The sequence below is a fragment of the Patella vulgata genome, chromosome 6 (genome assembly GCF_932274485.2).
Source record: "Patella vulgata chromosome 6, xgPatVulg1.2, whole genome shotgun sequence".
NCBI classification, from domain to species: domain Eukaryota; kingdom Metazoa; phylum Mollusca; class Gastropoda; family Patellidae; genus Patella; species Patella vulgata.
This window is the reverse complement of record NC_065884.2, coordinates 6,080,233-6,102,821: the sequence shown is the minus strand read 5'-3', so window position 1 is coordinate 6,102,821 and position 22,589 is coordinate 6,080,233. Positions and strand designations below refer to the sequence as shown.

The 22,589-nt window shown below is 37.5% G+C and overlaps 1 protein-coding gene across 4 annotated transcripts; it reads left to right on the top strand.

Annotated features, from left to right (window-relative positions):
* The first annotated feature begins 4,172 nt into the window (after nt 1–4,172).
* LOC126824944 (intraflagellar transport protein 22 homolog) lies at nt 4,173–16,918 on the top strand. 4 transcript variants are annotated; one of them, XM_050554399.2, is made up of 7 exons: nt 4,173–4,299; nt 5,357–5,439; nt 6,709–6,795; nt 7,808–7,906; nt 12,240–12,340; nt 13,612–13,626; nt 15,443–16,918. In XM_050554399.2, exons 1-7 carry the CDS (start codon nt 4,261–4,263, stop codon nt 15,595–15,597), a joined length of 579 nt encoding a protein of 192 aa, XP_050410356.2. In that variant the 5' UTR covers nt 4,173–4,260; the 3' UTR covers nt 15,598–16,918. The 4 variants fall into 4 exon arrangements, with proteins under 4 accessions (XP_050410356.2, XP_050410358.2, XP_050410359.2 ...); XM_050554401.2 differs by lacking the exon at nt 12,240–12,340 and adding an exon at nt 8,823–8,920 and having other exon boundaries at nt 4,198–4,299; XM_050554402.2 differs by lacking the exon at nt 13,612–13,626 and having other exon boundaries at nt 4,198–4,299.
* Nucleotides 16,919–22,589: the final 5,671 nt, after the last annotated feature.

The window sequence follows — 22,589 nt, the reverse complement described above, 5'->3', positions numbered from 1 at the left end:
TTGCATTAGTTCAAAACATTGGCTCGATATGCTGACACCCCCCGCCCTCAACCTACTCAATCGATCAATATGAATTTCGTTCCGACAGGCGTCTGTACTATCTACAGTATTGTTTATACAAGGAAACATTCCGTCTACGATGATGGTACTCATAGAGACGTTTCACACTGATCCGCTAGGCCGCGACAATCACTGATAAAGGATGACATCGACGCGACTTAATGAGCAACAAATATTAACTTTTTTCATCCGACAAATTAAATTCTAAAACATTTTTTTTATGTATTAGAAAAATATCAGTGTGATATTTTGCCACTTAGACGCCTTAAATGAGAAATGACGTCATCGTGTACATCAAATAAGATAATAAAAAAGACCCAAAAGCCTATATAAGTACACAATTAAAAAAATATACCTAAAGGCATACAAGACAATTAAATAAAAAGACCCAAAAGCAAAACAAAAATAAAATAAAACAAAAAATAAATAAATAAAAAGACCCCAAAAAAATAACTTAGTGACCTTAAAAAGTCTACAGAAATTAGATAAAACGATCCATAAACCAAATAAATATAAAGAATAAAAAAAACATAATAAAACAAAATTAAATAAAAAAAAAGACCCAAAAGCAAAAAAAAAAAAAAAAATAATAATAGATAAATAAAAAGACCCCAAAGCATAAAAAAAATAATTTAGTGACCTAAAAAAGTCTGCAGAAATTAAATAAAAAGATCCATAAATCAAATATAAAGAATAAAAAAAAAAACATAATAAAACAAAATTAAATAAAAAAAAAGACCCTAAGCATAAAAACAAAATTAATTAAATGAACCAAAAGGCCGAGTACAAAATCAAATAAAATGGGTTCGATCTGATATTGACCCGGAAAGTTCCTCGTATTTTCCAGAATAGAGAGCCTGGAAAGGGACAGTGTCTAGTTTAGTCGACAGGACAAAAACCCGTGGTCTCATAGACACGTTTCCGTCCACACACTTTACAGTAGGAATTCTGTGAAGAGTAGGCGGAAACGCCGATGCCCGGGAAAATATCCCTCACATCATACTCCATGGCGTATCTCCGTGGCATATTATCCCGGTTGGCACAGCGAGAGAGAGAGAGAGAGGGAGAGAGAGAGATGAGGTTTAATGTCCACTCGACACAAATTAGGTCATTTCGGGATTAACATATGGTTCAATTTTATTTCAATAGTTCTCTTGCGCGTAGGGGTCTTTAGCAGAGGGAGTTAACTGGAGAACCCGGAGAAAACCCACGAGGTTGGACAGGGGACCCTACTCCTTTTCACGTACAACCGGGGATTCGAAACCACGCCAGTTGACTCAATGACAGGCCTTATGATGCAGCACGCACGTGCTAACCATTCAGCCATCCACCCCCCACCCCACTTGGTAAGAGGAAGTAGGTCGTTAAACCCTATTTCATTTCATTTATTACGGAGAATAGATGATCGGTATAGGCAACTTTAATCAATTGATTAATGAATGTGTCAATCGGTAGGCAATAAACTAACAGGTTGTTTCGGTTTTTTTGTTTTTATATTTAATGAACTGACACATTAAGTATCCTCATATTATCTATAAAATGTCATTACCCAATATTATCTTCATATTATCCATAACATTATATGACGTCAATGTTTGGGGTTTTGTTTCTTTTTTAATTTAAAGGTCGAAAAAAGATTTGGCACCTTTTAATTGCCTATTATTCTCATATAATCGAAAACATTTCATTAACAAATATGGTCATGGGGTGGCTGTGGAAATTACTCCATTTCCACTAATTATTAGGAAATGACCTGTAATTTGACACATATCGTTCGCTCGAATACACGGCGACTTTACTTTCAGCTCACCCATTTAACCTATTTCAAAACAAATATTTAGTTTTCATTTACTCTCCTGGTGTTCGACTCTCTCTCTCTCTCTCTCTCTCTCGTCTCATATTTCTGATTTTGACGTGTTACTCAAGCCACATAATATCTAGAATATATAAGATCGATTTAAATGTAATAGATGCCCGGTGACTGTTAAGGTCATTCCATTCATAGAGCAAAAAATAACATTACACGTAAAGCCAATCTGATTAAAACACAGGTCCTATTTCGTTTTTTTGTTTTTTTTTAATAGTTCAAAATTTTGTTTTACTTGTCTTTACTACACTGGGATCTGGAAGAGTTGTTACCAAAGACGTGTTCTGGATGATGTGAGGGATTAGCCAATGAGACGGTCTGTTACGGCGAGCTTTTGGTGTGAAGTGCACGGAACTGTGGGTAATCCACTACAAAAACATCAATGCTGATTGGTTAATCAAATGTCTGACGCCATAGGCCAAAAGCCGCTCGTATGACCTCTGACGCGACCTTTCAGTACATTTGTGCAGATCTTCATGTAGTGTAGGCCATCGAAAGTATAAAAAAAAGAAACGAAATATCTAGATATAATCCTTATAAGACATATAGAGGTAGATTTCACAAATTAAAAACACTTGCGACGTTTCGATACACATGCAGATATCGTTATCAAGCAAATAATGATATTTAAGAAAAATATGGTGCAATATATAGATAACTATTGGAAACCATATAACAGATTAATCATTAATTACAAATAATTAACGAGATGAAAGAAGTAATATATTGATAAACAAAGCTGTACAACAAAGCTATAGATGATATCAACAGAAATTTGGAAGCATGGTATAAAAAAGATCTATTAAATATAACTGCTAAAGACATTTTTAACCAAATGGTATTAGCTAAATACGGAAAAGCAAAATCAATGACTAAATGGGAGGAAGAACTAAATATACACCAATTTGAAGAAAATGATATAAAAATGATATTCAAATTAGCTCACCATGTAAATATTAACTCTAAATTACAGAACTTCCAATATAAGTACATCCATAGAATAATTTATACAAATAAATTACTGTAAATTAAGACTGACGGAATCAACTCTGTGTTCTTTCTGTCTTTCAGATATTGAAACTGTAAATCATTTGTTTATACACTGTAGTTACATGCAACGAATATGGAACGAAATGTATGAAATTCTTACAAAAGCAAATATAAACGTAAATATAACACAAAAGGAATTTCACCTTGGTTGCCTAGATAAATCAGTTTTTGACAATATTAACAAATGGACTTTTGTAAATCAAATAATATTTTTAACTAAGTATTACATATATAAATCAAAAATAGAAGCAAATATTCCTACCCGCGAAAGATACAGAGCATTTTTACAAAGTAAAAAATTCTTAGAACTGGAAATTTTTAAAACTAATAAGAAGATACTTAATACATGTAAATGAACATTTTTACCGCATACCCAAACAAAAAACAGAAATAAACAAAAATTATTGTTATTAAATTATATGAACAACACGGTAGCTAAACGTACTTAAGTCCTTTCAACTTTCGACTTTCATTTCGTGGAAAGGATCTGTACTTTAATCTACCGCTTAACAGCTTAAAATTTTCCCTTAAAATGTACAAAAAAGGTCGCTAATAATGTCAAGACTCTGGCCTCCTTAAGGGGAGATAACACATCTTGGGGGAAAACCAAGCTAAATATAATTACACATAATAAAACAGTACCCTTTGAGACTGATAGAAGTAACGTATTCCCTGCACACAATAGGTCGCTAATAATGTCAAAACTCTGGCCTCCTTAAGGGGAGATAACACATCTTGGGGGGAAAACCAAGCTAAATATAATTACACATAATAAAACAGTACCCTTTGAGACTAATAGAAGTAACGTATTCCCTGCACACAATACTAAAGATAAACATCTACTGGCAATAATAAACGAATGTTAAATAAATGATTTTGAAATTGTATAATATAATTATATGTAGAGATAATGTAATGATAAACCCTATAATGTATTAATACTGTATGATGTACCTGTTATTTGTTATGTAATAAGTTTTGAAAAAAAAAAAAGAAAAAAAAAGATAAACAATTACAACGGATTAACAAAATGAAAGACTGTAATATACTGATAACAATTAGAAACGAGATGGATTTAGCAGATCAAACTAATTATTATAAGAGATTAACGAGATGAGAGATATAGATACACGTAGAGTAAGTTGGGGGTGGAGGTATTTGGTGGTCTGCATCCCTATTACCGATGTGAGAGTTATCTTCCCACACACAAGTAGGGGCGCTCTTCTAAGATTCCACAACAAACCAAAACATTTTTGTTGTCTGCACAAAAATTAGAGTCCACAATGCTGAAAGCAAAGATTTTAATGTTAGGGCCATGTCAGGTTGGTATTTTTATTTTATCTGTGAAAGTGTTGATAATATGGCATTCATGTTTGATGTGACTCACATTTTTGTGTCTCAATATTTCATTGTTGTTCAACTTGTTGAAGATTTTGTCTTACAGTTACTTATTAAGAGTCATAATTACTGACTTACTCTAACTCATTAGTGGTTTTAATCTTAAACCCCTAACCCTGAATTTATAGGCTTTAATCTTAAATACCTGACCCAAACTCTAACCCTAATCCAAAAATGTAAAAGTGATGGAAATAGAAAAGGAAGTCGGATCAAACATGATCGCCGATACCTATGGGCTATTATTTCTAAATAAAATATGCTTTGCAGTGCAGTTTGCCCATATAATATGGAATCACAGGGTTTCCTTTTCACCGTTCATAGTATCCGACCACCACCTCCCCTTTTAGATATTCAAATTCTAAAATAAATTTACTAAATTTAGGCTACATGACATAGAAATTGAAAAGAATAGCCAACAGTAGTACAACTACAAACCCTACAAGTAAACCTAGATGCTAACCCATTCACGTATGTAATTGAACATCTCAGTGAGAAAATAAAACTTCGCCAGAGCCAGTATGTGAAACACAACACACTGGTTAAAACAGGCACCTTTCTGTCAAATAGCTTTTTCTCTGAGATTGCAGGCTAAAAATAGACAAATAATGTCAGCAAAACAAAGGCGAAATTTAGGTAACCAAGGGCGAAAGAATTTAAAATTTTAGTCATATTTTGCTTGTCCTACCCTGTACCTTTAAAAACTAAAACAGACTAATAAGATTACAATTTTTTTTACCTGGTTAGCTAAATTTCTTATCTTCTTCAAAACTCTGGGTCCTCCGGTTTCCTCCCACTGCTAAAGACCCCTACACGCAAGCAAATTATTGAAATAAAAATGAACCATGTGTTAGTCCCAAAATGACCTAGTTTGTGTTGAGTGGCCGTTAAACCCTCTCTCTCTATTTCTCTTTTTCTCTCGCTCTTATGGGTTGGTTTATTTTTAGACAATGTTTAAATAATGTTTGATATTTAATATTACAGAGTGGTAAGACCGTGTTAAGTAATTTTTTAAGTGATTCTACTGATTCTGCTGGTGGCGATTATCAACCAACGCAGGGTGTCAGGTACATTGTATATTTATTTTTATGAGGGACAGTAATAGTTGACATTTTTTCAAATTTACACGATTTGACCATTTAGGTGGAGCCGCGCTGGCTTAGTGAGTGGATTTTCCGTCGTGGTTCCCCCTTGTCAGTGTTGCACAACATCTAGTTGTTTGGATGGGACGAAAAACCGAGGTCCTGTCTACACAAAGGCGTGCATGTAAAATTTCCCTCATGGCATACATGGATGTCCATCTTCATTAGCCAGTCAGAGCAGAACTGTAGGACGTTACACCCCATTTCATTTCCTATACTTCCGTATGATTATAGTCATATTATTGAAGAATAGTCATATCCTGGATAGCGAGACTTGTGTAGAGAATTATATTATAACAGAAGTAGTACAGGGCACAATTGTTAGATAAAAACAAATAAGATTCTGTACCATCAATGTTATAGTTAGGCCTGATTCAGTCAACTTTTATGCATGTGTTGATTACCATGTTTAAAAATTGAATGATGATAAAGGCCTTCTTATACACTCCTAACTTATAATGCCCCTGCAATGAATGAACAGATGAAATGGAAGGGTACACATCCTTTAAATACCGTACAAATGTTCAGCCGTTTTGATAAGGTGGGCAAGATATGATAAAGTCTGCGAAAAATTTATGGCAGACTTCGTTCACCATTTCAGTTATCCCATCTTCATTAGCCCATTCAGAGCAGAAAAGTAGAATATTAAAGGAGCTAAATCACTATTCTTTGGCACCTAGAAATGGACACAAATGGGTCGCAACACATATAATAATAAATGGTAATATGAATGTATATATATACTGCTTTGCATTCAATCGCCTAGTCTTTTTCTGTGTGGGGGGTTGGATGGCTGAATGGTTAGCGTGCGCGCGCTGTATCATAAAGTCTGTCATTGAGTCGACTGGCGTGGTTTCGAATCCCTGGTTGTACGTGACAAGGAGTAGGGTCGCCTGTCCAACCTTGTGGGTTTTCTCCGGATCCTCCGGTTTCCTCCCACTGCTAAAGACCCCTATGCGCAAGCGAATTATTGAAATAAAATTAAACCATATTTTAGTCCCGAAATGAACTAGTTTGTGTCGAGTGGACGTTAAATCCCATTTCTCTCTCTCTCTTTCTGTGTCTGACACAAAGTACAAAATGTCCGGTACTAGATCATTACTGCCTGACATTTTATAAGGTACATGTGTACAACTGCAAGTACTATCTATAGTCCTCATTAATTTATTTATGTTTAATTTTTTTTTTGTGTAGAATTTTAGAATTCGAAGTTCCATCATCTGATGTGAAGTCGCGGACAAGTGTTGAAGTTGAATTGTGGGATGTTAGCGGTGATAAAAAGTAAGAATACAAATTATTATAGACAAACATTTAAAGATACATTATGTAAGATTTAGATAAAGAGCTGACAGTTCTCGCTATAATAGTTCAAAATAGATAATGAAAAAGGAGTACATGTATATTGAAAAATTCATTCAAATTACTTTATTCTGATTAATGTGTTTGAAGTTTTGACAAGAACAGCATAATCTCGATTTTCATTGCTACCATTGTTATGATAAACTATTGAATAGCAGCAGTGTTTCAATCCATTAAAAATCACAACCATAGGATGGTCTAGAGAGTTGATTGTGGAGCCAGAAAAAAGACCTGCAATAAGAAGATTTAGCTCTTACATAATGCATCTTTAATTATTGGTATGTGCGACGTGTTAATTTGTTAATTAAATATCTGTTGCCATCGTTATTTGTTAATTAAATATCTGTTGCCATCGTTTATTTGGTAATTAAATATCTGTTGCCATCGTTTATTTGGTAATTAATCTATTGCCATCCTTATTTGTTAACTAAATATCTGTTGCCATGGTTATTTGTTAATTAAATATCTGTTGCCATCGTTATTTGTTAATTAAATATCTGTTGCCATCGTTATTTGTAAATTAAATATCTGTTGCCATCGTTATTTGTTAATTAAATATCTGTTGCCATCATTATTTGCTAATTAAATATCTGTTGCCATCGTTCTTTGTTAATTAAATATTTGTTGCCATCGTTATTTGTTAATTAAATATCTGTTGCCATCGTTATTTGTTAATTAAATATCTGTTACCATCATTATTTGTTAATTAAATATGTGTTGCCATGGTTATTTGTTAATTAAATATCTGTTATCATGGTTATTTGCTAATTAAATATCTGTTACCATCGTTATTTGTTAATTAAATATGTGTTGCCATGGTTATTTGTTAATTAAATATCTGTTGCCATTGTTATTTGTTAATTAAGTATCTGGTGCCATGGTTATTTGTTAATTAAATATCTGTTATTTGAAGTCTGTGATTGTTGTTTTTCAGGTTTGAGACATGTTGGCCAGCAATAGCTCGAGATGTTAATGGTATAGTATTTGTATATAATCCAGATCAGTCCAATCATGATAAAGAATTAGAATATTTGTAAGTTGAATATTCAAATCTTTATTTAAAGAAAATAAGGTGTTACTCAGTCGAGTTTCTCCCTTAAAGTTGTATTATATAAGAGCTAAATCTAACAATTGCATTTCTTTTTTCTGACTTCAAATGTTGTTTGAATTATTAGATTTTTCACATAAACAACAGTGTAACAATCTGATTAAAACACAGATCCTATTTCGTTTTGTTTTTTTATAGTTCAAAATTTCGTTTTACTTGTCTTTACTACACTAGGATCTGGAAGAGTTGTTATCACTAAGGTGTTCTGGATGATGTGAGGGTTTAGGCATTGAAACAGTCTGTTTCAGCAAGCTTTTGACATGTGGTGCACGGAACTGTGCGTATTCCACTACGGCACTAGAAACATTAATGCTGATTGGTTAATCAAATGTCTGACATCATAGGGTCAAAAGCCACTTGTATGACCTCTGACACGACCTATCACTAAAAAAACTGGTCAGATCTTCATGTAGTGTAGACCATCGTAAGTATAAAAAAAAAAAAACGAAATATAGATCTGTATTTTAATTAGATTGACAGTGTAAATTCTCCAGATATTGTCGAATTGCTGATGGCAAGTGACTGGAATAAATGAAATTGGGCTTAAAGTCATACATTTCTACACTGACTTTGTCTTACAGTGGGGCATTTTGCGCGGACAGTGGCACTGCTCTTATTTCAAATTCAATCTTGTCAAGGGTTCTTTTACGTACACAGGACACCAATACTGTGTACCATAGGACCTCGGTTAATCCCTCCCGTCCAAACAACACGAAACTGTCTCCTTGCCAAGCGCTATGTCCTGCACCACTGACAAGGGAAACCACATCGACCGGATTAACGTTTATGATTTCGTTTGAAAAAGCAATTTTTCAAATAATGTAGTTGTCTCCCCGTATAGGTTAAATTATTTCTCATCATCGGGTATAAGACAGGAACAGTGTATCTGTTTCTCGAATACGAAACCTACAACAGCCGAACGAATTAAAAAACGTACTCGTAAGTATTACACGGCATGATGATTGTGTCTATTACATGTTGTTTGATCACCCAGTCACTGTAGCATGATTTGTTGTAAGTTATTTATGGAACCTTTTTTAATAATAACTAATAACAATTTTATTTTCCACCACTGTTTGATTAATGGTTATGTTTGGGGTGGGGTGGGGAATGGAGGGAGGGGGGGAATTCAGAATAATGTTTTGTTAGCACTACTTAGAATGTTGTATATATGAACACACACACACACACACAGAGAGAGAGAAAGAGAGAGAGAGACTGACAGACAGAGAGACAGAGGGAGGGAGAGGGAGATATTTTTAGAGTTTACTGTCCACTCAACACAAAGTAGGTCACTTCGAGACTAACATATGGTTCAATTTAATAGCAGTGGGAGGAAACCAAACAAGCCGGGGAATCGAAACCACACCACTTGACTCAACAACAGACCTTGTGATCTAACACACATGCATTAAACCATTCGACCACCCAACATAAGTTCTTGTATCCATTGGTTACAGCTTATTGAGTGAGTGACTCTATTTTCCGACTGGTTGTTGGATTTTCAAGTATTCTGTGATCAAATCTGGAATGTCCGACACAAGTCTGGAAATACAGCACCTGTTATACAATGTCTAACCCAAGTCTGGAAATACGGCACCTGTCACACAATGTCCAACACAAGTCTGGAAATACGGCACCTGTCAGACACAAGCTCTGGTTTCAGTCAGACACAATTCCTCTGTTTCCTTTACATTTTCCTCTCCAACCTCGTGGGTTTTCTCCGGGTCCTCCGGTTTCCTCCCACTGCTAAAGACCCGTATGCGCAAGCAAATTAATGAAATAAAATTAAACCATATGTTAGTCTCGAAATGACCTAGTTTGTGTCGAGTGGACGTTAAACCCAAGTTCTCTCTCTCTCACATTTACCTCGACACAGATTTGTCTTTCATCAGATTTTATAATTATATTTCTAATACATGTCTAGAATCAAGTTCAAAATAAGTGCCTAAAATTTTGTCAGATATGTTTAAAGGCATTGGGGGTGGCGGCGAATGGTTAACACATGTCATTGAGTCAAGTGGCGTGACAAGGAGCAAGGAGGGGGGTTGCCTTCCAGCCTCGTTGGTGGGGATTCTTTGGGTCCTCTGGTTTCCTCCCACTGCTAAAGACCCCTAGGTGCAAACGATTTACTGAAATAAAGTTGAACCATATGTTATTCCTGAATATACCAAGTTGTGTCTAGTTGATGTTAAACTCTCTCTCTCTCTCTCTCTATTTTTTATTAGAATGGATAATAAAAAAAATCATTCACAGCAAAATTTCGAATTCTGACTGTCAAGGGTTCTTTTCTGTGCATGTCGATATGTGTACACAGGAACTCGCTTTTTGTCCCATCCGAATGACTATACATTATGCCGTGCAAGACCCACCATCCTGCACAAAGGGGAACCAATCCAGAATACCCAGATGTACTTTCTTGTTCAACACCGGGAACGAACACGGGACCTCCAGGGTAGCGAGCTAGCATCCTACCCACTGAGCCACCACAGCTCCCCGCCTCTTTAAAACAATTTTTCATTTCACCATGGTTTCACATTCTTAATTTTATTTTTAACATGTTACTGTTTTATGTTGTATTATCACGTGTAAGCTGATACCGTGTAAGCTGATACCGTTGACTAATGACCTTTTAGTAATGACAATTTTTGTCATTAAATCATATAATTGATCAGTATTCTAATCTAATGTTTAGTATGTATAGAAAGTAGTTAGAAATTATACAGTTGTCATTAATTAGCAAGTGTGTAAATAGCTGTAAAAAATGTGACTATTAATAACCCCCATCACTATTGAATAGACAAACCTAACCAATATTGTTGTATATCATTCAATAGTCACAGTTTTAACACCTTAGTGACAAAACACCTACTTAATGACTACTGCCTGATTACTAACAATTTTAACTAATACACATACTGATGACTTTGATCTATTAGTGTCGTATATTTTCATTTATAACAGTTACTTGTTTCTTAGTCAACGATATCAACGTTACAGTGTATTTTGTTGCATGTTTTAAAGTGACCCAGACAATGGTTATTAAAGAAAAGGAAAATTTTTCAAATTCATGGATCAAGATTTTGTATTTCTCAGACAATTTCATGACCAAAATATACTCATTAATTATTTAAAGTTTATTCAAGAAAAAAAAATCAAAATATGAACAGTAGATAATCTCCAGGGAGGGATTTGGTTGGTTTAAAAAGAGGCCCATCATAAGTTTTTACCAAACCCTTATTTTGGAGGGGGGTTGGATGGCCGAATGGTTAGCACGCGCGCGCTGTATCATACGGTCTGTCATTGAGCCAACTGGCGTGGTTTCGATTCCCCAGTTGTACGTGACAAGGAGTAGGGTCGCCTGTCCAACCTCGTGGGTTTTCTCTGGGTCCTCTGGTTTCCTCCCACTGCTAAAGACCCCTACGCGCAAGCGAAGTATTGAAAAAAATTAAACCATATGTTAGTCCCGAAATGACCAAGTTTGTGTCGAGTGGACATTTAACCCTATCTAGTCGTCTAAAGTGTCGCGCTTCGAACTCTGGCTGACCAGTCACCTCTGGCTCGAGGTCTTGGTTTCTATCCCTGGTGTGAGTATATGTGGCTTGCAGATAGGTGCGCCTTCTCAATCTCGTGGGTTTACTCCGGGTACTCCGGTTTCCTCCAACAGACAACATCCCTGCACATGCACTAAGCATAGTAAAATAAGACAACTTGTCTGCGATATCACCCTTGGTGGAAGCGGTTGTAAAACACTAATAGTGGAAGAAGAATAACAAAGCTACCATAACAGATTGTCAGGCGAAATTACAATAGCTTGGCAAAAACATCAAGATTCTGGTGAGCCAAGTGGATATGTCATGTTCATCAAACTTCTGGATCCCTCCTTGTTATTTTAATCCATATGGAATTACTCTCAGAGCAAAAGAGAGGGGGAGGTTTAACATCTTTTCAACACAAACTAGGTCATTTCGGGACTAACAAATGGTTCAATTTTATTTCAATAATAAACTTGCATCTAGGGGACTTTAGTAGTGGGAGGAAACCAGAGGACCTGGAGAAAACCCACAAGGTTGGACAGGCAAACAGGGGGAAATCGAAACCACATGCGCTAACCATTCGGCCATCCAACCCCCTCTCAGTGCACAAAAGCTAAATTAACAAATTTGCATGTACATTTAATTGTCTGTACAGTGTCACTGTATTTTATTTAACTGAATGTTGTGTTGGATGTTTGCACGTTGTTTCATGTTGTTTTTAGATTTACTTATTTCGCGGAACAAGGAGCATTGAAAGAGAATCAGTGTATTGTATTTTCTCATGTTAAACCTCGATCTACTGGAGATATACAATCAGAATTACGTAAGTTTTACACAATCTTTGTCTTGTCAGTGGTAGAATGGATTCCGATAAATGTTTTATTTACTGACATATAAAACATTACAATCCTAGCATGAATCAAGCAATGGATCCAGAAGTGAGCAATGCAGAATTGGGTTTCTATTTATCAAGGACTGGCAGAGAAAGGGGATTTTGTGAGTCAAAAGAAACCCAACAAAACCAATCCCACCCACTTATCTTATAAGATACATTGGTTTTATGCATGGTTAACTCATTAACGTAGTAACTAGTTTTCCATATATAGACATCCCCTAACTTCCTGAGTCACTTAAATAGTCATCGAGTGCTAGCATGATATATTATTGAATCAACGTATTGTGATTCACCTCAGGATTGACATATTGAAATCGGTGAATCAATTATTCACGATTCTTTTTTTTATGTTTTTGTCACTTGTAATTATCCACGTCACCCACTAGTAATTATCCACGTCACCCACTTGTAATTATCCATGTCACAAACTTGTAATTATCCACGTCACACACTTGTCATTATCCACGTCTTTTCACAAACACCCTTAAATTGTTTGATCCTTTTTTTGATTGCAAGTTTCTTTCCATGTTTTAGTGGCTCTAATAAAAATATCAATTATTCATTTATCCTGTGGATTTCTTGGTAAATATTGACAGGGTTATGAATCGTTATATGAATCGTACCATGGCACCTGTATCGGAATACGTATTGTATCACAACTGCAGTCGCAATAACCAGCACTATACATAACTTGGGTGGTTTGAGGCGGTCTAAGAAACAGTAGTTTCAGGCATTTTCAGACTGTACAATCACAGGTATGACTGTCCCAAACCAGGTTGATAGCTGTGCGACCCCCAAGAACTGGTATACAATACAGAGATTTGTTCACAGCGCTCTGGTGGTTTGCAGCGGTGTCTGTCCAGATATTTTATTAACACATGTTCTTCTGCCTAACACAAACAGGGTAATTAAAGTCGTTACAAAAACGAAAACATTTGTCACTTCAACATTTGCTTCCAGACAATTTTAAACTTGCACATGGTCAATTAGATCTCAGCAATGGTCTATTTTTAAACAGGGACAAATGTTTTCAGCTTTTAACAAGAAATTGCTTTTTAAAGGAACAAAACATTTCAATCCCTGTTTGTGCAAGGTATTGGAATTATATTTTTGTTGAATGTTAAAGAAAAAGGTAACGTAATAATTTCATAAGAAATAGATGATGTTGATGATAAATAATTCTATTTATATACTATCAGCTGATGAGGAAACAGGTGATTACTGGATGTTGTCTTCTCTTTAATGCACATCCATTTCACATTCTTGAACCAGGAACTCATTGTAATACATTTGATAATCTTTGGTTGTGGTGACACTCTTTTAAAACGGGGGGTTGGATGGCCGAATGGCTAGAACGTGCGCACTGTATCATAAAGCCTGTCATTGAGTCAACTGACGTGGTTTCGAATCCCCGGTTGTACGTGACAAGGAGTAGGTTCGCCTGTCCAACCTCGTGGATTTTCTCCAGGTCCTCCGGTTTCCTCCCACTGCTAAAGACGCCTACGCGCAAGCGAATTATTGAAAAAAATTAAACCATATGTTAGTCCCGAAATGACCTAGTTTGTGTCGTGTGGACGTTAAACCACATTTTTTTCTCTCTCTTTTCCAAAACAGACCCCAATACCCTGCAAATTCAAGTAGAATCGAAATGAAATTGGCCATGTTTGTTCTTTGAATTCTGCATCATCAAAGGAAAAAATAAGTTGGGCGGCAAAGCTTTTTAAAAAAAAAAAGCCTGGGCCACTGCCACTTTGCGTACGATCGAACTTGGCATATTTGTACTTTGGACAATTGCGCATCGATTAATGGACCTCGATTTTTAATATGTTACTATTTGAGATACATGTAGCTGCGAAGGCGTGATGTTTGGTTCCTGGTTCATGTAGTACTATAATAATTGATCACCACATGAACTTAAAGAAATCACACACTTTGGAATTATTCTCTTAATACCATAGAACAAACCCTTTTCTTTGCTTTTCTCGTAATCCTGTAGAACAAATCATATCGTTCGCTTTTATCTTAATCCTGTAGAACAAATCATATCGTTCGCTTTTATCTTAATCCTGTAGAACAAATCATATCCTTCCTTTTTGAAACCCCATCCTTTCTTTTTCTTTTATTCCCATAGAACAAAACCCTATTCTTTGCTTTTTTCTTAATCGCATAGACCAAACCATATTTTTTTCTTTTTCTAAAGTCCATTCATATAGTTGGTTTTGTTCTTCGCTTTCCATCCCAAAATTTATCTCTTTAGCACTTTGCTAAAATTTTTAAAAAACAACATCGTCAATCCGTCATTAGGTTGTCGACACTCTAGAGGTCACAATTTTCATCTGAATTTAATGAAAATTAAAATGTATATTGTTTATATCCAAAGATACTGGTGGTTCCTTTTGATATTAACGCATGTCGGACTGTAACATCTTGGATTTTGACCGCTTATTGTATGCTTTTTTAGCTTGTTCTGTGTCCATCTCTTGCAATGTGGGCGTATCTCGCTGCAACCGCTTGTTTAACTAATATTCCTTTTATAGATTCGACTTTCATACTATTGTAGTTTGCAAGGGATTCAACATCTCTCGAATAAAGATCTGAAGCATGTGGCTTTGAACATACATTGTGTAAGAGCTAAATCTGCCTATTGCGGGTCTTTTATTAGGCCTGAAATGTTATCCAAATTATTAATAAGACATTTATTAACTTATCCAGACCCCATAATCAACTTTCGGTGTCATCGCTAGCCAGCGATAATTACTGGATTTGAATCAGATCTGCTGCTCAATGCTCATTGATGATTAAATCAAAAAATGGATATTCAAGACTATGTTTTTTTATGTACCGACTTTAGTAATGATGAGGCCTAAAATTTAATCGCTAAATTCCAGGTTCACAGTAGATCAATTTGACTGAAATTTTTCAGCAAATTCCCTTTACATTATCTAGTTTTTAACTATTATAGTGAGAACTGCCAGCTCTTTAGCAAATCTTCCATAATGTATCTTTAATATAGATATTTTATTTTTACAGCAAGTAGTTTTAGCAGGATAACGACAGTACAGACAAATTTAGATGAAGATGGTGAGGCTGTTCGTGACGCATTTAATAAATTCCTGGCAACTCTGGTCACAGCTCTCTCTGATAAACGGGAGGAGGAAGAACTAAGCATCATTAATCAAAGATAGGCATAGGAGAAATAAAATAAATTATTGTTAGTTTCTGATGTAAATTTATGTTTTATATTTGAAGATTTGAAGAGTCCAGAGGAAGAACGATCTAAGTCACATTTTTGTCTTTTCGCATAAAAGGCAAAACAGATTTTTGGACGAGAATGCTTGACGCGAACAGAACAACGAGTGGGTTTAATTACAACTTCAAAATGATGTTTAATACGAATCATAATTACCAGTACAACAACTGACTTTCACTTTTCAGCCAAATTAAGATCAAATAAAGGGTACGATGGACTTGTATTTGTCCGGGAGGCCATTTCACAAGGACCTTGGTTCGATGTGACTCTGATCGTTTTTACCTGAAATTGATTTGTTCCACAGAAAGCTTATACAATTTGCTACCAGATGGCGCCATTAACTGGGATACGTTGAAAAAGTGACTTAGATCGTTCTTCCCCAGAGCTCTTCATTTATGAGATGTGAAAGCTGTGGTCGTATATTGTCCTCACCTCTGTCTGATCGCTGCCCGTTTATCCGTTCCATTCCGTTCGTCGTCCACATGGCTTTAGGGGCAAAACGAAAAGATAGGTGAATAGATGAAATAAAATAACTGATTGTTAGGTTTTGATGTAATGTGATGTATTATATTTATTAATGAAATGCTGTATTGTCGTCACCTGTACATACGCTACCTGCTTCACTGTACAATCTGATTAAAATACACATCTATATTTTGTTTCGTTTTTGTATACTTTCGACGGCCTACACCACATGAAGATTTGACCAGTTGTACTGGGAGGTTGCGCCAGGAGATACGAGTGGCTTTTGACCCTATGACGTCAGATATAAGTTTCTAGGTGTTTACCCACAGTTCCGTGCATAAAAAGGCCAAGAACAGACCGTTTCATTGGCTAATTCCTCACATCAGAAGGCCTGTTATATAACAACTCTTCCAGATCCTAGTTTTGTGAAGACAAGTAAAACGAAATATTGAACTATAAAAAAAGAAACGAAATAGGACCCGTGTTTTAATCAGATTGGACTAGTTCGTCATGCACTATTGCTCCAGAGGCTAAATTTATTTACTTATATGCAAATCACATTTTATTGAATGTCCGTCCATTATTTTTGACTTTGTAATTGTTTGTATTGATATCAGTTTAACATAATGAACTCATTTGACAAAAGTATACAATACATAGACAATATCACCCAGTTCATATACTGTACTGCATGTATAGTAGACAATATCATCCAGTTGTAATCCGTCCTGACATTATTGTGTCACATTGTTAATTATCATTTTATATAATTAAAATATTCCATGTATATATATTTATATGCTTTTATCTCATTTATACTGGGGCCACGGTGGGTAAGGCGCTGGTTCGCTAGCCTGGAGGTCGGGTGTTTGATCCCTGCATTGGCCGAGAAAGTTCATCAGGATTTTCCGACATGGTTTCCCCATGTCCGTGGTGCCGGACAGGGACCTGACAAGGACACCTGTCCAGTCGTTCGGATGGCAGGAATTGCCATGCATGTAAAAGATCCCTATGCCCGTCTTCATTAGCCTAGAAGGAGCAGAACAGTGGGACGTTAATTAGATATCATTCCATTTTATTTCTATAAGTGCAACAGATAATTGTATAATATCAGGCAAATCTTTCAAATGTGGATACAAATAACAAAACCGGACAGGGGCGGCGACTTAATAACGCGGGCGTATGAAAATCTCGTCAATCTGATTAAAACAGGGGGGGGGGGTGGATGGCTGAATGGTTAGCGTGCCTGTCAAACCTCGTGGGTTTTCTCCGGGTCCTCCGGTTTCCTCCCACTGCTAAAGACCCCTACGCGCAAGCGAATTATTGAAATAAAATTAAACCATATGTTAGTCCCGAAATGACCTAGTTTGTGTCGAGCGGACGTGAAACCCTATTTCTCTCTCTCTCTCTGATTAAAACACAGATCCTATTTCTTTTCGTAATTAAAGAGTTGTTATCATTAACGTTTTCTGGATGGTGTTAGGTATTAGCCAATGAAACGGTCTGTTACGGCGAGCTTTAGGCGTGTTTTGCATGGAACTGTGGGTAATCCATTAGAAACATCAATGCTGATTGGTTAATCAAATGTCTGACATCATAGGGTCAAAAGCCGCTGGTATGACCTCTGACGCGACCTATCACTGCAATGGTCAGATCTTCATGTAATGTCGGCCATCGAAAGTATAAAAAAGCAAAACGAAATATATATCTGTATTTTAATCTGATTGCTCAATCGATCCAGCGGGTTCAATTCTAGGAAGAAATCAAAAGTCGAAAATTGACGCCATCTTGGAAAATGACGGCCATTTCAAAAGGTCAAGTGGCAGTCTCGGCTCCCAGAGATGCCAAATTGTTGAGAAACTGGGGGAGGAGCTTAGGAACTGAAATTGGACTGATTAATGGCCGAGAGAGAGAGATAAATGGGGTTTACCATCCACTCGACACAGACTTGGTCTTTTCGGGACTAACATATGGTGCAATTTTATTTCAATAATTCGCTTGCGCGCAGGGGTCTTTAACAGTGGGAGGACCGAGAGAAAACCCACGAGGTTGGACAGGCGACCCTACTCCTTGTCACGTACAACCGAGGATTCGAAACCCTGCCAGTTGACTCAATGACAGACCGTATGATACAGCGCACGTGCCACCCCTCCCCGCACACACATATAAATATTGGTTTTTGGGGGCCCGGACGGGATCTTGTTCCTCATGAAAAATCATGAGTCACTGGGGTGGGGTGAGTCAAGTGGGACCATGCATACAACCCATACCCCTCATCACCCCACTGTGCTCCCATGCCCCATCACCCCCCTGTGCTCCAATGCCCCCCATCACCTCAATGTGCTCTCATGTCCCCATCACCTCACTGTGCTCCCATGTCCCCATCACCTCACTGTGCTGCCATGCCCCCATCACCTTACTGTGCTCCCATGCCCCATCACCCCACTGTGCTCCCATGCCCCATCACCTCACTGTGCTCCCATGCCCCATCACCCCACTGTGCTCCCATGCCCCCATCACCTCACTGTGCTCCCATGCCCCATCACCTCACTGTGCTCCCGTGCCCCATCACCCCACTGTGCTCCCATGTCCCCATCACCCCAATGTGCTCCCATGTCCCCATCACTTCACTGTGCTCCCATGCCCCCATCACCCCACTGTGCTCCCATCTCTAGTAAAACAAGCCAACAGAGAGGCTGATGTCCCCCGCCGAAATCCCCAACTAAATAGATGACACATATTAATTAATCGCACATCTATTTTTTTCAAAAGTATCGAGCAATCAAACTGATTATCAACTAAAGCCTACACTAAGTTTCATCACTCTCTATCAGATAGAATCAAAGTTATCTTGTCCCAAAGCATCGACCAAGGAAATTGCTTATCTCTGCTTAGCTTTAGCTCGATAGGTTAATCATTGAACTCAGTCGAGATGAGCATCTACATAAAGTTTAAACATTCTACCTCAATTAGAAGGAGAGTTATGTTCGACAGTCTTGACCAATCAAAATGATTATTGCTCCTTAGCCTAAGCAGACAATTCTCATCATCGAACTTAGTCAAGGTATTGATGTAATGAAACTATACACCAAGTTTCTTCACTCTCACTTAATTAGAACTAAAGTTATCGTGTCCCAAAGCATCAACCAATCAAATTGCCTATCTCTACTTACCATAAGCAGAAAATGCTCATCTTCGCACTCTATCAAGGCATTGACCTCATAAACTCCTACACCAAGTTTGAACATTGAACTCAATTAGAAGGAGAGTTATTGTGTTCCAAAGCCTCGGCCAATCAAATTGCTTATCGCTCTTCTTACCCCGAGCAGAAAATGCTCAATATCGAACTTAGTCAAGGTATTGATGTAATGAAACTATACACCAAGTTTCATCACTCTCACTTAATTGGAACTAAAGTTATCGTGTCCCAAAGCATCAGCCAATCAAATTGCTTATCTCTGCTTACCCTAAGCAGAAAATGCTCATCTTCGAACTCCATCAATGCATTGACCTAATAAACACCTACACCAAGTTTGAACATTCTAGGTCAACTAGAAGGAGAGTTATTGTGTCCCAAAAAAGTGTGACGGACAGACAGACGGACGGACGGACGGACGGACAGACAGACGGACGAACCCATTTTAATAGTCCCCTGCTTTCTTCGAAAGGCGGGGGACAACAAAAATGTACCGTGGCTGCCATATTCCTGAAGCCCGAGAAATCCCTCTTTGGCCGATTACATCAAATCAAACGAAATGTTGCGAGGAGTAAGTGGGACTTGGCCTCACAGAACTCTCCACCATTAGCAGCCTTTCTCGCGACCTGTGGTATGTCACTAACCGGGCAGTACCCCATTTCAAAATCTGCTCCCCCACCTCATCTCCACACACCAGCTTAAGGAATTTGTGACGTGGTTTTACAGGAAAGAGAGAGAAATCCAATCGATTGATACAAACTAGGTCATTTCGGGACTAACATATGATTCAATTTTATGTCAATAATTTGCTTGCGCGTAGGGTTTTTTAGTAGTTGGAGGAAACCAAAGGACCCGGAGAAAACCCAGGCAACCCTACTCCTTGTCACCTACAAACTGGGAATCGAAACCATGCCAGTTGACTCAATAACAGACCTCATGATGCAACAGGAACACATTCAGGACGGATATGATTATGTTAAATGTTACAATAGCTGTACAGATCTGATTACGTCATTATAAACAATAGCCGTGGAGACATTGGCCAATAAACAAAGTTATAATTAACACCAGCACATGTATCCGCATACCAATGGTGAAGAGTTTCCCGGTAATACAATTTCACACTGATCACGATTCCATGCCCTCGGAGTAGGCCTATTAATAAAGGGAGTGGAAACTTTGATTAGAATTTGGATGTCGCGTTCTCCTCACAGAGAGAGAGAGAGAGAGAGGGGGGTTCTAGGCAAACTCGACACAAACTAGGTCATTTCGGGACTAACATGGATTAATTTGTATTTCAATAATTCGCTTCCGCGTAAGGGTCTTTAGTATGGCGGTATATTATATTCAAAATTCTAACATCCTATCGTCTAATTTCTAAATTCTATTCATGTAATTTTTAACTTCTATGTTTATGTTATTTCTAAATTAAGACAATATATAATCCAACTTCTTCATTTGTTCAGTGTAAATTTTAATTCTATTTCATCTTATTTCTATTATTATGACGAAAAATGTCTACTTTATTGTCACTTTACATGTTAATCATGAACGTCGAACAAATTTAGAATTTTGATACTTCTACGTAGCAACCATCATTATGACGTCGTTTGATGTCGCCACCGTGGGCTCAATTTGGCCATTGAGCGCCTGGTCTGGACCATTATATGTTGATACAAACGAGTCCTCTTCGTCAGGTTGAATAGTTTCGTGTAGTGTTAGAATTGAAAACAACATCGAACGTGATATGGTTTGCAGATACTATTTCAAATAATATTATAAGCTACAGCATTGTTCATTCATTTTTTTAAGACAAGTGCAGGATTTGGAGAATTTTATTTAATTTTTTTTACAGTTAAGCCAATTAATATTTATATACTGTTGGTCTATATTCTTTTACTGTTCTAAAAAAAATGTCTCTTTATACCGTCCGAACGACTAGTCATTGTGCGTTCCAGGCCCCCGTCCTGTATCCAGGGGGGGGGGGGGGGGTCATCCCCCCCCCATATATCTGGTCTGCCCTCTGTTTGCCCCCCCCCCACCCCAATAATTTTAGAAAATAAAAAAAAGTATTTGTGATACGTTTCGGTAATCAATACCTTCTACGGTGAATAAATCCCACAACCCCACTCAGTCATAAACTTGCATGTTGTAGAGCATTTCCAGCAGTCTATTTTTAAAATTTTCTGGCGGAGGACTCCCTACTTTGACGCTCGTGAGTGGGCTTCGTCGTGGTTCGCAAGTCCGTTCGTTTGACACTTTACCTCATTGATCAGTGCCTGAAATACTGCAAGGCTGCATTTCCGGCAACCTGTTTTTCAAAATTTTCTGGGGGAGGCCCCCTACCCCTAGTTGAAGCTCGTGCCTTGCCCCCTTAACCTTGGACTTTGCCCCAGCTCTTCCCCTCCAATCATCGACGGCTGGCGCCGCCACTGCCTGTATCAATAACAAGGAAGGGAGAACCATGCCAGAAGATATCGGTTATATCATAGAAATATATGGGTTATATAACATCGTCAGCTAGTAGGCCTATACACACGGGCAAAACTAATCTTTATAATATTTCTGACATTAGTTCCGTTCCTGTGATGAACTGGGGGCGTGGTGACCGCTAATATGGTATGAGGAACAAATTAGGCCTATCTCTTTCGCAGGGGTTGGGTAGAAAATAGGTCTATCTATGTAGTTAGGGTGGGGTGAAAATTGGGCCTATTTATGTCGTTAAATTATGTTCTTTAAATTATATTTCATCAATGTATTAACTATGTTTACACGCCCTCAGGGCTGAGAATGTTCAAACGGGTAAAGATTTCTGTTCGGTTAACATGTCAAAGTGTCCCAAATGCGTTCTTGTTTCTGGTGATCTGAGTCTCATTCTGATCTCACGGTGTTCACATGGTAACCGGTCAGAAGATCTTTTCTGCACCAGAATTTCAACATTTTTCTCGGTGAGAGAGAGAGAGAGAGAGAGAGAGAGAGAGAGAGAGAAATGGGGTTTAACGTCCACTCGACACAATTTTCTCGGTGAAGGATTACGACTGAGAGAACACCACTTACCCTGCCTCTCGGACGTTCAGGTACCAATCGTTGTTTCTAAGAACATCATTACTGTAAGAGAACACCCCCTATCCTGTCTCTCGGTCGTTAATGTACCAATTGTTTCTAAGAACATTCTCAACAAGGATGAAACTTTATTTGGCTGTGAATCGTTCATAACATCCCGCCCTTTCCATGGAAATCCTGTTTGGTGTTTTTCTCGTATGGCG